Source organism: Miscanthus floridulus, chromosome 7, assembly GCF_019320115.1.
Source record: "Miscanthus floridulus cultivar M001 chromosome 7, ASM1932011v1, whole genome shotgun sequence".
NCBI classification, from domain to species: Eukaryota; Viridiplantae; Streptophyta; class Magnoliopsida; order Poales; family Poaceae; genus Miscanthus; species Miscanthus floridulus.
The window spans coordinates 99,599,655-99,613,497 of NC_089586.1; the positions used below are offsets into that span (position 1 = coordinate 99,599,655).

Genomic DNA, 13,843 nt, shown 5'->3' on the forward strand with positions numbered 1-13,843 from the left:
ATTTTTTCACCCTGCCGCTTGCTTCGGCCCGCATTATATTAAAAAAAACTTATCCTTTTCGCTTCCGCCTCCCCATCTTTTATCCCTTCCGCGCTCCTCATCCTCTGCCGCAGCGCACCAATGCCCAGAGTCCTCCCACACCTTGGCGTCCTCATCAGGAGCCCCCAATGCCCACAGATCCGGCGGCCCTCTCCCCCACCCCGGCGAGATCCATGGAGCATGAGCGAGATCCACTCGCCTCCGACGAGATCCATGGAGGTGGCGCGACGGTGTTGCAGGGAGTGGGTGTCTCTCCCCACCGCGGCGACGCCCTCTCTCTCACCCCGACGATCAAGCTCCCCCCACCTCGACGCCCATGGTGCTCCTCGCCCCCCATCCCCCACCGTCGTTGTCGAGCCAAGCCCGTTGCCGTTGGTGCTAATGGTGGTGCTCGCGCGCGCCACTGGTGCTGGTGCTGGGTGGTGCTCGCGTGCAGCTGCTTGCCGCCGGCTCCCACCCCATCGGCCAGAATTGACCGGCCCAAGCGTCTCTCTCCATATGTAGTAAATGTATGTTTCAATTGTTTCAGATGTTCCAGAGGTATGTTGCAATTATTTCATATGGATGTTGCATATGTTGCAAGTGTTTTAGAGACATGTTGCAAGCGTTTGTTCAAAATGTTTCATCTGTTTCTAGGCATATGTTGCAAGTGATTTGATCTAGTTGTTGCATATGTTTTCACATATATGTTGCAGCGGTATCTTCCAAAATGTTTCATTTGTTTTCAGTCTCCTGTTGCAGCAAGTGTTTTCATGTTGCAAGTTGAAATGTTTTATCTGGATGTTGCATATGTTTTTACACATATGTTGTAAGTGTATATTTCAGATGTTTCATCTGTTTCAAACGTATGTTGCATTCAAGCGTTTCATGCTACACGTGTTTCCTGTTGTTCGAAGAGTCAGGGGACGTCGGGGAATGGGGCACGGTGAGCCGGTGGCCGGTGGACGTGGCATGCGGCGCGCTGGGGCCAGCGGTCAGGGGCATGACGTGGCGGGGAGAACGGATGGGGATTGGGGGGGGGGGGTGCATGGATGGAGACGGGTCAGGCGTCGGAGCGGACTTGTCAGGCATGCAAGCGAGCGGACGTGAGTGCGCTAGAGCTACTGCTTGCATACGACGCCTATACGCGGCATGGTTGGATGGATGGACGAGGCTATGCCTATCCATGCAGCATCCTGCCACATGCTCGATTTCGCAATGATTCCAACGACCATGGCCCCGTTCGGCTTACCCAGAAACTGGTTTGTTTAGCTTGTTTTTTCAGCGGGGACAGTGTTTTTCTCTCACAACAATTCAGCCAGAAACAGTGTTTTCAGCCAAGTTTCAGCAAGATGAACGGGGCCCATATCTGGGGACCTGACCAGGCCAGGTTGCACTTGCACCTATATGTCATGACCCTGCAAAGCCATCAGCCCTGCCTTTTCTCTTCTCTCTGATCTGAAGAAAAACCATGCCCAAATGATTTTTTAATTTTAACACTTTTTGGAAACTAATTTTAAATCTAACACGGTCGATTTATTTTTTAAACTAACACTTTTGGCCGCGCCTATTGCTCTGGCGTGGCCAAATGCCTGTGCCGCGCCATGCATGGTTGCGCGGCAAAGGGATGACGTGGCGGCGACCGGAATCGCTGACCGCTAACGAGGCAGGGCCTACCGCGCCATCGATCTTGGCGTGGCACTGCTGCGCCCTGATTCATGGCGTGGCAGAGCCGAATAAAACCCTCGCCGCTAGTCCCGCTGCCCGAGCAGCAAGGCCGCCTGGCCACCGCGCCCGCGTCCACCCGCGCCAGCCGGCCGCCACGCCACGAACGCCGGCAGCCTGGCTCCCGCCCGACCTTCCATTGCCGCCTCCCTCCCTTCCCTTCCATTCCCCGGCCGCCTCCCTCCCTCCTCGTCCTCGTGCAAGGTAATGATGCATATTTTATTTTCGTTTGAATGGTGGATAGTATATTATGAATGTGAGCTAAGTTTAGGAGGAAAATTATGTTTGGGAACTATGGTCTACGATTTGAGGGAAGATATTAATTTGATTTTGTCAATGTTAAGGTTAATTATTTAGTTAGAAGTATGTTTACAATGTATATTTTTATTGTTATAATTGTCGGTTATATTATTTTAGTTGCATTGCAAATGATTATATTTTACATTAATTTGTGTTATTTTGATTGATGTTTAATTTGAACTATTTTATTAGATGGAAGACATGTTTCGGGAGCAGTTATGGCAAAAACGGGGTCAGAATTGTACCCCGACGAGTCTAGCAAAGATACCCCCGTCCCTCCTGAACTCCCTGTCCCTAACTGTGACTTTGGTCGTCTGTCCGACGTGTTTCAATCGAGATATCTGGACACAGCGGCTCGTTGCTTCTACATGTGCAATCGTTTTAATGTAAGTAATTGTTTTCGTATATTTTTTTTTCATTTGTATTACTAGGTTACTAATATTTTGTTGAATTTTTGTTGTGTAGGACTATGAAAGGTGCTTTTTCTTTTAGTGGATCGACGGTGCAGACAAGTTTGACCCCAGGTACCTCCTTTTTGACAATTGGTGGAGGGGACGACATCCACGAGAGCACTTCGAGCGGTGGGTTCCACCTCCCCCTAACCCAGCTCCAATGATGGCTAAGGAGAAGCACTTAGCCATAGTTAGACGACTCAAAGAACCTCCTCTGTGCCATTACGGAGACCAAGCCATGATAAATCCTAACAATACGTTGGAGCTTGTATGTCCAAACAAGCATGAAGTAAGTGCAAAGTGTATGTGTTGAAATGTTAAGCTATATGTGTCATGTACTAATGTCACGTTATTTAGGTGTATTCAATGGCGAAGTGTTATTTCAAGGAGTGGTTGTATGGTCCTAAGAACAAATGGCCCGAAGAACCTCCAAAAGCAAAGCAAAAGAAGAAAGAAAGGTTAATTTACAAAGCACCTCCAGTCAAGTGCGAATGTGGTGTTAAATCCAACTACGGTCTAGTTCCTTTGGAGCTTGGAATAGGCCATTATTGCGGCCATATGATTGACTATAATGAGGTTGGTTATTTTTGTGGTAACCATAAAATCGTATTTTGTTTCTTTTGCTAAGACATATATGATATAATTTATCATTTGAACAGAGCACTAGGAAATACAGGTAGGAATGTTATAATGGTCAAGCTAAGTTCTTGGATGAACTGAAGGAGAAGCAAGTAATTGCATGAAAAAAGGGGATATGGACCTGGCTACGTCAACCTTTTCGTTAAACATCACAAAGACAAGATGCGTGAGTTTGCTAGACAGCGCGGTATTTGTAACCCGATCAACGTTGGGCTTGTCAAATGGGGATTGGAGAGACGGATGATATTAGAGGAGGAGAGGACAAGGAAGGAGGCAAGGGAGGAGACAAGAGTACAGATGCAGGTCTTGAACGAGCATGTTGTTTCATTATGTGACAATGAGTACTTTGACGCCTTTTTTTCGTTGCCTGATTTTAAATATAATATAGTTGCGTTGCTAACTGATTGCATTTTATACATGAAGGGATTGGATACAGCGAGGACCATGTTACAAAGGTGGCTCATGCAAGGTATGAGGAAAAGAAGTTAGATGAGCATAGAAAGCGAGCTGGTCGCACCGTTGAATCACCGATTGTGTTGTCTGATGAGGGGGACAAGGATGAGGACGACACTGCCAGACTCAGCGAGCTCATCGCTCTAGCAGAGGTGGGCTTGTAGGCGGATGAGGCTGAAGACGACACTAGTAGACTGAGCGAGCTCATTGCTCTAGCAGAGGCGGGCTTGCAGGCGGAGGAGGCTGAGGACGACACTGACAGACTGAGCGAGCTCATCGCTCTAGCGGAGGTGGGCTTATAGGCGGAGGAGGATGACGACGCGTTCTTCACTCAGGCCACAGAGGCCGTAGATGAAGCGGAGGCCGCTTACTACAGGCGAAAGGCAGATCAGGGCAATACAGGTGAGCCTAGCCACAGCAACAGGGTTGTGGTTGAGGATTGGTACTCGGACGACGAGTTGCTTACTCAGTATGTTTCTAACCGAGGGTTTTTAATTACGCCGACTGTTAGTTCCATGCTTTATTAATGATCAATGTAGCTATGTAGTAGAAATTCTATTGTGTTGTCTTATATTCCATTTGAACTACTAATGTATTGTACCAATGTGTCATGTACTCAGATTACCCATGATCGATCTTAAGTAATCACATCTGTTTGTATCATGCGTTTAAAATTTCTAAAATGAACGTAATCAGGTGAAATTATCTCGAATATAGCACCGTAGCCCACTGGTTCGGCCACGCCATAGCCTAGGTTCGGCCGTGCCAGAGTCCACGGCGCGTCAATGCCGCGCCATACTACACGGCGCGTCAGTGCGGCGCCATAGACGACGGTGCGGCAGTGACGCGAACAGACAACATCCAGCTTCAATTGAGTTGTTGTCGGTGCTGTACAAAATTACAAGTGGTGCCGCGATCGTGCGCAAGTTGAAACGAACATGAAGCAAATAAATGGACGACAAGTTGCTACATAACATTTTCATTAGTTTATGAGTCTGCAAGTTTTCGATGACAATATTTGTTCGACGTAATGAACTAAGTCCCAAAAATGTAAGGATCCCTCGAACGCCTCTTGGAAACCTCGTCGTCCGGTGGAAGAAGGGGGTCGTCATACTCCACCTCAAGAAGGGGGTATAACTGGTGCGGCGTGGGAGGGGCCATCCTGTTACAAATTGATAAAAAAGGGTTAGAGTATTCAAATTAACAATGTTCAAATTAACAATATTCAGATTAACATTATGTAGCATTGCAAAATTTGAACTACTTGTTATGTAGTACGAACATAATATAAAATCACCTGCTGCCCTCGTCTTCTATGCCGGCTAGCCTTGTGATTAGATTGTTTGCAAACGGAGCAAAAATTTCTACCATGGGTCTCATTGAAGTCTCCCCCACCATACATGTCTTCGCCGTACCCTCTCATAGCATCCATGTCCCCCTTGATTCGCTTCTTCTTCCTCCTACCCTTTCCTACCTTTATTAGATCCAAATGCGGCACGTAGTCATAACCATTATAAGGTGGCCACTGTGTCGGGTCAAGGTATGGCTCGAAGCTCATCTTCCAAATACTAACGGTGTTCGAATGGAGATACAAGGGTGACATATATGGCAGATCCTCATAGTTATACCCACGAACCCTGCAGGCTGTGATCATATGAGAGCAAGGGGCATGCATGATCTGAGGGACATTGCAATTGCACTCTACCTTTTCAAGATCAACTCGGTAGTTTCGTCCACCATAACGTTTACCACCCAAGCTTGTGCCACCCTTGCCCCATACACTAAAGATATGGCGGCAGGGTCCATACGGCTCGGCGGTGTGCTGCTTGGCCAATTCCTCGGCATCCTTCAAATGTTCAGCTCCAACCTTTCCAAAATGCCCCTGCTCAGCTATATTCCTCTACGCAAGTTCCCACCTCTTCACAAAATATTTGTTGCACTTATGAAACGAGAACTCAACAATTCCAGACACAGGCAATGATCGAACTCCGATGAATACACGGTTGAAGGACTTTGAGGAGTTAGTGGTCATGATGTCATACCTAAAACCCCCCTCATCATATGCTAACGCCCACTGAGCCTTCTGTTCCATCTGCGCCTCTAACTAGGCCTTCCCCGCTGCATTTACCATGTTGTCTAGTTCTCTCTTTGTCTCCTTGAACTGGTGCTTTGTACGTACACAACATAGAGCCTTTACCTTGTCACATACCTCCTGCTTCCGCTGACGCCGCCAGAAATTAGCGGCAAAGTGTCTCATGCACCATCTATGTACTAGAGGCAGGAACCCATCTATATGCTCAGCTGCAGCATTAAGAAGCCCTGCGTGACGGTCCGAGATCAAACATATAGTGCGACTTAGGCCAAGCACTTGCACACGTAGAAGCCGCATGAACCATGACCACGATTCATTGTTCTCTCCCTCTGCCAAAGCAAAAGCCATGTATACTATCTGGTCCTCAGGATCAACAGCAACAACCATCATCAAGGTGCCCCTATACTTTCCTATCAGAAAAGTGCCATCAACAAGTATGACTGGCCGATAAAACTGGAATGCATGTTCCATTTGCGCGAACGACCAGAACACACGATAGAGGACATGCCTCAATGGGTCCTAAAAAAACATCCCTCCGTTGTCCACAAACCATTTCAAACTAGGGTTGTAGTAATGTATTGCATATAAGATGCGGGGCACCCTGTTGTACGCTTCCTCCCAAGTACCCCATTGAATCGCCAGAGCAATTTGCTTAGCACGCCAAGCCTTTTCGTACGTCACATCATACCTAACAAATCCAGATATGAACTATTGTAAAGAAAACACCAAGATGTCGTTATTATCATCAACGAGCCCCAATATACGACGGGCAAGGTAACGTGTAGTGAGCTGATGATGATTTTCCTTCCCCCCTATTGTCTAGGCAAGTGTGGGGTTCGACGACTTTAGTTATCCTCCACTTGCCATCACTCTATCTCTTTTGTGCATTTAACCTCCACATACAACCATTTTTGCATATCACGTGGTACCTCAACTCCTGGTCCGAATGAGTGATGGTGTACGGCATATGGTGGTACACAACATAGTCCTAAAGGAAGAGTTTCATCTCTGACATTGTGTTGAATATCATCCCCTTCCTAAGGGTTTGTTTCTCATGGTTATACAATAAATTTCTACACATATGGAGACCGGTGTCACAAACTGCCATATCCATCATGCTGACATCCCTATAGTTTGGAACGCCCATGAAAGGTACGTTCTTGGACCCTAGTTGCTCAAGCTCAGTCGCTGTGTAAGGTGGTGGTGGAACATACTGCTGCGCTTCGCTATTTCTGGCCTATGAATCATAGGGGTATCATCTGTAGCTAAATTTGTGACTAGTCTACCCTGAGCCTGGACACCATGCAAAACCTCAGTTGGTACGGGTAATGGCATAGTATGAACCGGTACTGGCATGTCATCAGCCGGTGTTGGCATAGCATCTATACCTCCTTGGTCATCACCAGAATCGTCTGAATCACTGCTAACTACATCACTGATCCTGTCCTCCTCCTTCTGCTCCTCCTCTTCCCGTTCAAAATCATTCACATCGAAGTCATTGCTTATACAACCTACTGCAGTTGAATGAAACTGCTCCTACGTCAACTAACCATCCAAATCCATGTTACCCTGAGTTACTTCCCCTTCGACCCCCAATTCTTGCTCATTGCCTCCAACACCGTCAATGGACGGGCTGTCCTGAACACCCTGCATCCTATACCCATTCTCCACCACCACCTCAGCCATGGGTACATTGGGACCTTGGAGAACCCTAGTGTAGCGGGACCAGTGAGCAGGATCGCGCAAAGGCATGGGGACATAGTGTGCCCTAGTCTTCCTAGTATCAAACCTCCTCTTCAGTGTGAAATCACCGTCAAACTTTGCATTCAAATGGACACAAAGGTCGTTGAAGTTAGGAGGTTTATCAAACCATTCCAATTCTTCTTCCATATCCTCAAACATACCATCTTCTCTCCTAACACTTCCTCCATACAAAACTCTAACACAACAATCCATCTGCAAAAGCATTTCAAGAAACTTCATCAAGTTGTCGAAATCGTCGTACGTAATGTCCATAGTAATATTAATACATATTCTAACTATAACTATACTAACTAATCTAATATTAACATCTATACATGGCTAAATACAACAACTAATCAGACTAAATCCAATGTATAACTAGACTCAATAACTGTACTAACTAAACTACCTAACTTTACTACCTATACTAACTTACCATATTACCTATACTAACTAAACTAACTAACTTTACTACCTATACTAACTATACTTTAATAATTTTACTAACTTTATTAGGGGAGTACCTCGCTGCAGAGCGCTAGACCGGGCCGGGAGACACGAGTGCAGTCCTCGGCGGGCACCCGCCGTGTGTGGACGGAGGGGGTGGCGCGCCGGCGTGCGGGCTCGGCGGCGGGCTGGCTGGCGCGGGCGGACGCGGCCGCGGCGGCCGGCGTGCTCGGCGGAGGGCTGGCGTGGGCGGACACGGCCGCGGCGGCCAGGCGGCCTTGCTGTGCTGCTCGGGCCACGACGGCTGCTCGGCCACTGGCGGACGCGGGCCGCGGCGGGGGTTTTATTCAGCTCTGCCACGCCACGGATCAGGGCCCTGATCCGTGGCGCGGCAGGCCCTGCCCCGTCAGCGGTCAGCGATTTCGGTCACCGCCACGTCAGCTCTTTGCCGCGCCACCATGTATGGCGCGGCACAGGCATTCGGCCGCACCAGGGCAATAGGCGCGGCCAAAAGTGTTAGTTTTAAAAAAACCCGACCATGTTAATTTTAAAATTAGTTTCTAAAAAGTGTTAAAATTTTAAAAAAATTCGCCCGAATTAATTGTGGTTTGTTTGGGAGCCCGTGTTCGTTTTCGGTCGTCAGTGCACGCAACAGGTGCCGGTCGCCTGTTACAATCATTAGCGTGCATGAACGTGCGTGTACATGCATACTAATGGTGTGTGTTTGCCGCTTGCTCTCTTCTTGTCCTGTCAGCTGGCCGTCGGCCGGCCGGAGCAGTGTACGTCTCTAACATTACTTAGCAGCAGGCAGTACGATCTTCATAACACGCGCATATATTGGCCAACCGGAGTGGTCATATACAATACATTGCAGTCATGCCTGCGTGCTTGTTTTCTTTCTGCACTTCAGCGTAGTTAATAGCTACTGCAAGATAGCAGTTTTTTTAAAAAAAAAACAAAAACACTGGAGCAGAGGACAAAAAAACAAGCTAAATGAACAAAAAGTGTAGCTTTATTTGATATAATACTACATGACCGCATACATCGACGGATGGATCATTTGCAGGGTGGCGGATGATCACATCGGATTACATACATGCATGGTGAGTAGTACGCATGCATGACACGGGTTCATCGATCACGTTCTGTCATCCATCCGACAAAACTGAAGATCGATCGAGATCCATCAACATATATTGCCCTCGACCTCGCTGTTTCAGTTCAGAACTTGACTGCGAAGTTCGCCGGCAGCTTCAATCGTGGTTGGGACAGATGATAGATATTCTCATCATCAGAAGGAGCTGAAACAATCGGTGTGGTCGGCGGAGGCGTCGTCGTCGCTGCAGGGAGAGTGCGTGTGGCGGCCCTCGTACGTGGTCATCACCATGCGGCAGTCCGTCGACAGCCGCTCCACCCGTTTCTTCACGCGGCAGTTGCTGTGAGTGCACCGGAAATAGCTCCTGCATAATGTGCACATGCAAGCGAAAATTGACCAGCTAGTAAGCTTCCTCAGGCATGGGTCCATACATATTTCGGCATGTTTATTTATGTTTCACGTCTAAATAAATCGTCTCGATCAGATTCGCATTTCTCCACATACGAACACTAGCAGAGAAACTAGCCCCCTTTAGTCTGGTTTTGGGAACCGGGGCTATGCAATCGGGACTAAAGGTCTCAATTTTTAGTCCCGGTTCCTTTAACCGGGACTAGAGGTGTTTTTTGGGTGAAAAACATGTCTTGATTTTTAGTCCCGGTTTCTATAACCGGGACTAGAGGTGTTTTTTGGGTGAAAAAAAAGGTATGGTTGTGGAGATTTGAACACAAAACCTTTCAGTTTAGCTCTCGTGCACGTTACCATCTCACCTCTCACCATATATCTAACTTAGATAAGTTACACTTTCTTTTTAAATTCACTCTGAAGGCATCTTTAGTCCTGGTTTGAGATACAAACCAGAGCTAAAGGTACCAGGGCTAAAGGTACCTTTAGTCTGGGTTCGTGTCCCAAACCGGGATTAAAAGTCACACTTTTAGTCCTGGTTCGTGTCTCAAACCGGGACTAAAGCTTCTCGCACTGACACGCCTCTGACACACCTCGGTAACCGTTACAATCGGGACTAAAGGGTGAAATTAGTCCCAGTTCGTATTACAAACCGAGACTAAAGGTCCAGTACTCCCTTTAGTCACGGTTGCAATTTTGAAACCAGGACTAAATACTTTTTCACCATGGATGAAATATTGTTTCTCTACTAGTGGAAAATTCAAATATGTTTTAGGCAAGATGATTAATACGGTATTTAGCTATTTTCTTATGCTATAATAGTCTACTAGCGAGACAAACGTATTGATATTTTATTAAATTTTAGTTTCCCTAAGTAGGATACATACATGCAAATTTATCCATGATATATATTTGATCAGTACCTGGGTTGTCATATATATATATTTCTGATTTTCTTCTTCTCTCAACTGATACACAGTTTATTCATCAAGAAATGTGTGTTATTGTCATGTATAAACATTATTATTAGGGCTGGCTAGTTGTTAGCCCCTTAGCTATAGGGATAACCATTATTAACAAGAGAGCTAATAGTGCATTGCTAGGGATGTATGCACCTATTAGCTGAGGTTACATATCTGCACTTCTTGTTAATATATATATAGTTAGCATGCTAATTTTTAGCTGCGGCTAACATTTAGTTTTAGAAGATCTAAACAGGCTCTTAGATGTCTCTTTGCACAAGAGAAGCGTGCTTAGGTACCTTTTGATACGGTATGGTTTAAGTAATACTAACTCAAGTAAAAAAAATAGTTGATGTCACCCTTTGAGGTGAAACTTTGACCACTACTTTATCTATATATTTGAACAAATTATATGATGTCTTGTAATTTCAAACAAAAGGAAGCAGTTATATATAATCTAAAAAAATGTATGGATAATCAAAGTAATTTATAAAAGATGAAGTTATACATGATTTTTACGCTTGCAAACTGAATACTTGAAAACTATAAACAGTCAAGTGACCAGAGGTAGTTCATAAAGTAAAAATCAACTTAATTAATTCTGCGTATGGAAGTGTTCTTTGTTAGCATTTCTTTTGGCGGGATAATCAAGATTGTATTCAGACCATGTGCATTTGTAGGAAATTAGACCAAATTAAAGGATTATCATCGTGGTGCATATATAGATCTCTTAGCTAGGTTAGCTCTGTCTAGCTAGCTATTTGTGTGGGTGCATCTGATCTTTGAAGAAACACAAGCTAGGATCTTAGAGACTGTGGGCCAGTTCTGATACACACCTGTCTGTGTGTGCATGTGCATGTGCATGTGCACACACTTCATTCGGCCTGTTTGCTGTAGCCTACGGTAGACCACGTATGGGACACTATGATCTGAAAGACTGAACTTCTGATCCACTATCTAAGTGTCTATCCCACCTATATATAAGGTTCATAACTAACTCGATCAGGCATTAATATGCACTGCCACATCTTTTTCCTTTCCCACTCTTTGGTTTTCTTCTTCAATGTATGGTACCGTGCAATAATTTCACTCTCATTAATTATACAATCCGCTATATGATCAACTAAGAAGTCTAATATCACTTAAATTAATTCTAGGGCACTACTAGAGAACAGACTTTAGAACGATGTCCCAATTTGGCATTAGCCTCGGCATAAACTACCAGTTGTTCTTAGCATAAATGTGTTTGTAACTGTGTTAAAGGAGATCATTATTGATCCTATATATAGTAGTATGATTCTGCAAAAATAGAGATGAAATGTAACTCGAATTCTAGCATATGCATTTGGAGCGAAGAAAACATATATACAAACTTCCCACATGAACTGAAAGCAATTGCATTACAGATTGGCTAACATACTACTGTGTCTCAAATTAAATAAGGTTTACCGGGTCTATTTTTAATCGATCACCACACTAGCTACATTGACCCGCTTCTATAGATACCATATCTATCAGGCATCTTTCAAGAGGCAAGGTACTGCTTATTAGCAGTAGATCATTAGCACATAAAATTAATCATCTAAGGTTTACTTGTTAATCTGCTAGCTGCTTGCACATATTCATAACCAACAAAAGAAAGCATGGCAAGCCGCATGCATGGAGTGTGTACAATTAGTAGAGCTAGTCATGGATAACAACCTCTACACAAATTAATCCATGGAATATGATGTGGATTGCAGATACCTTGGGTGGAGGCTGTTCTTGACAACCTTCTGCCCGTACTTCCTCCACTTGTAGCCATCATCCAGTACATCCACGTCGCTTCTGGTCTGGAAGCAAAACCTCGGTTCCCTCATCTTCCTCCTTACCTTCATCTTCCCTCTCTCTGCTATCGTAGCTGCTGAGCCCTTCCACCTGCACAACCACACGCCACTTAGCTTTGCACAGGTACACCATCAAACCCTAATTAACTAAAGACAAAGGTTTATTCAAGAAACATTACAAGAGAGCATACCATGTGCTATTACTCTCGTTGCAACCTAGTTTAGTAGTCACCGAGGTGCAGACCTGCAGAAGAACGAAACCTCTCATAAGGAACAAGCAAGAAAGGACGCCGACAGAAAACCTTCAAGCTAAGCTAGATCACCTCACCTCCTCAGCGCCAATAGTACTGGGCATGAAACCGGCCGTAGGCTTCCCACCGCATGCTGTTGCGGCGACGGCGCCGGAGCTGCTGAAGAAGGGCAGTGCCGGCAGCGGGTATAGTCCACCACAATGGTCGGAGGAGAGCATCCCGCCATGGTTCTCGGTCTCTTCCTGGCCAACTACAAACGGCATCTGGAAAAGCTTGTTGTTTGGTTGGCTAGGAAGTTGTAGCGGGAGAGGAAGAGGGAAGGCGGCGTAGTGATCCGGCACAAGGAAGCTAGGAAGGCAAGCACTCAACTGGCCTCCCTCCATATATGCCTGCATATGCGCTAGCGATCGATTGATGATCAAAGTGTGGTTCTTGGTTTGATTGGGCGGGGCAGAAAATTCGCAGGATGGATCGGAATGGATCTCTCTCCTTTTGGTGTCAATAACTGTGCACGATAAGGTTGACGATGACGATGATGCTTTGGGGTTAGTGGTGGTGTGGGCTATATGGCCGCTTGCATTGAGGATCGAGTACTATGGGTACCGGAGCAAGCAGCTAGCCTAGGCAAGCCCTTTAAAGGGCCTCTAGCTCAAATTGTGCTGTGTGTACAGTACTTGCTTCAGTACTAGCTGTTGGCCTGTCCCTGCAGGCCCCAGCTAGTGCGTGCTAATTCATCAGCAGCTTTCATATGCTGTCAGAGATCTGCCTTTTTTTTAAAAATTTCTATCTCGATCATCTATCATCATAGATGCGGGCGTTGATGTAATTAATAAAGGGAAACTAACTATATATACAGTACAATTCGATCATCACGTTTCGTTTCTGTTAAAAGCACGGGGAAACTAACTGTTGAATGCTGATGATCATCAGTCGTTGCATGCATATGCTTCTCTACTACCTCGATCAGCTTTCTTCCAAGCTAATTGCGTCTTCAGTGGCGCTTCAACCGCAGCAAACGAAAGGCTTTTCATAAGGCGGGGCACACATAACTGCAGCGATTGTTCGGCGTACAGGGATAGCACTGATTACCTTTTGTCTCCTGCGATCGATTGCCCAATCGACCACTGATCTACATGTCCTTTTAGCTATAGGATGCTCTCCTCACAAAAAGAGCATGCACTGGCCGGCCGGTTCACTCGTTTTCAGTATCTCTGTAGCGCGCACATTGCAATCCTCTTCCTTTGAACCATCATCACCGTCTTGGGTACGTGTTCAGAGTGGGCTGGGTCTGGGCAGGTTTTGCTACCTAGCTTTTCCACCTACCCTTCCGAAAAAATGGCCACCCATTTCGCTCTATTGCTTTAATTTGCAGGGAAAAATATCTAGCAACCCACGTTACTTCGCCACAAAAGTAGTACTATTTCTCTAACCTTTATT

The 13,843-nt window shown here is 45.8% G+C and overlaps 1 protein-coding gene across 1 annotated transcript; it reads right to left on the minus strand.

Moving 5' to 3' along the window:
- Positions 1-8,886: 8,886 nt before the first annotated feature.
- Positions 8,887-12,951, minus strand: LOC136463952 (probable WRKY transcription factor 12). The gene is made up of 4 exons (XM_066462920.1): positions 12,484-12,951; positions 12,347-12,399; positions 12,076-12,246; positions 8,887-9,329 (listed from the first exon to the last, which is right to left on the minus strand). Exons 1-4 carry the CDS (start codon positions 12,799-12,801, stop codon positions 9,161-9,163), a joined length of 711 nt encoding a protein of 236 aa, XP_066319017.1. The 5' UTR covers positions 12,802-12,951; the 3' UTR covers positions 8,887-9,160.
- Positions 12,952-13,843: the final 892 nt, after the last annotated feature.

What these genes read in the sequence shown, in the direction of transcription:
- LOC136463952 (XM_066462920.1), bottom strand. Translation starts at nt 12,801, where the DNA reads ATGCAGGCATATATGGAGGGAGGCCAGTTGAGTGCTTGCCTTCCTAGC. An exon ending in GTACTATTGGCGCTGAGGAG is followed by an intron (nt 12,400 to 12,483) that starts GTGAGGTGATCT and finishes GTTCTTCTGCAG; the next exon opens with GTCTGCACCTCGGTGACTAC. An exon ending in AACGAGAGTAATAGCACATG is followed by an intron (nt 12,247 to 12,346) that starts GTATGCTCTCTT and finishes GTGGTTGTGCAG; the next exon opens with GTGGAAGGGCTCAGCAGCTA.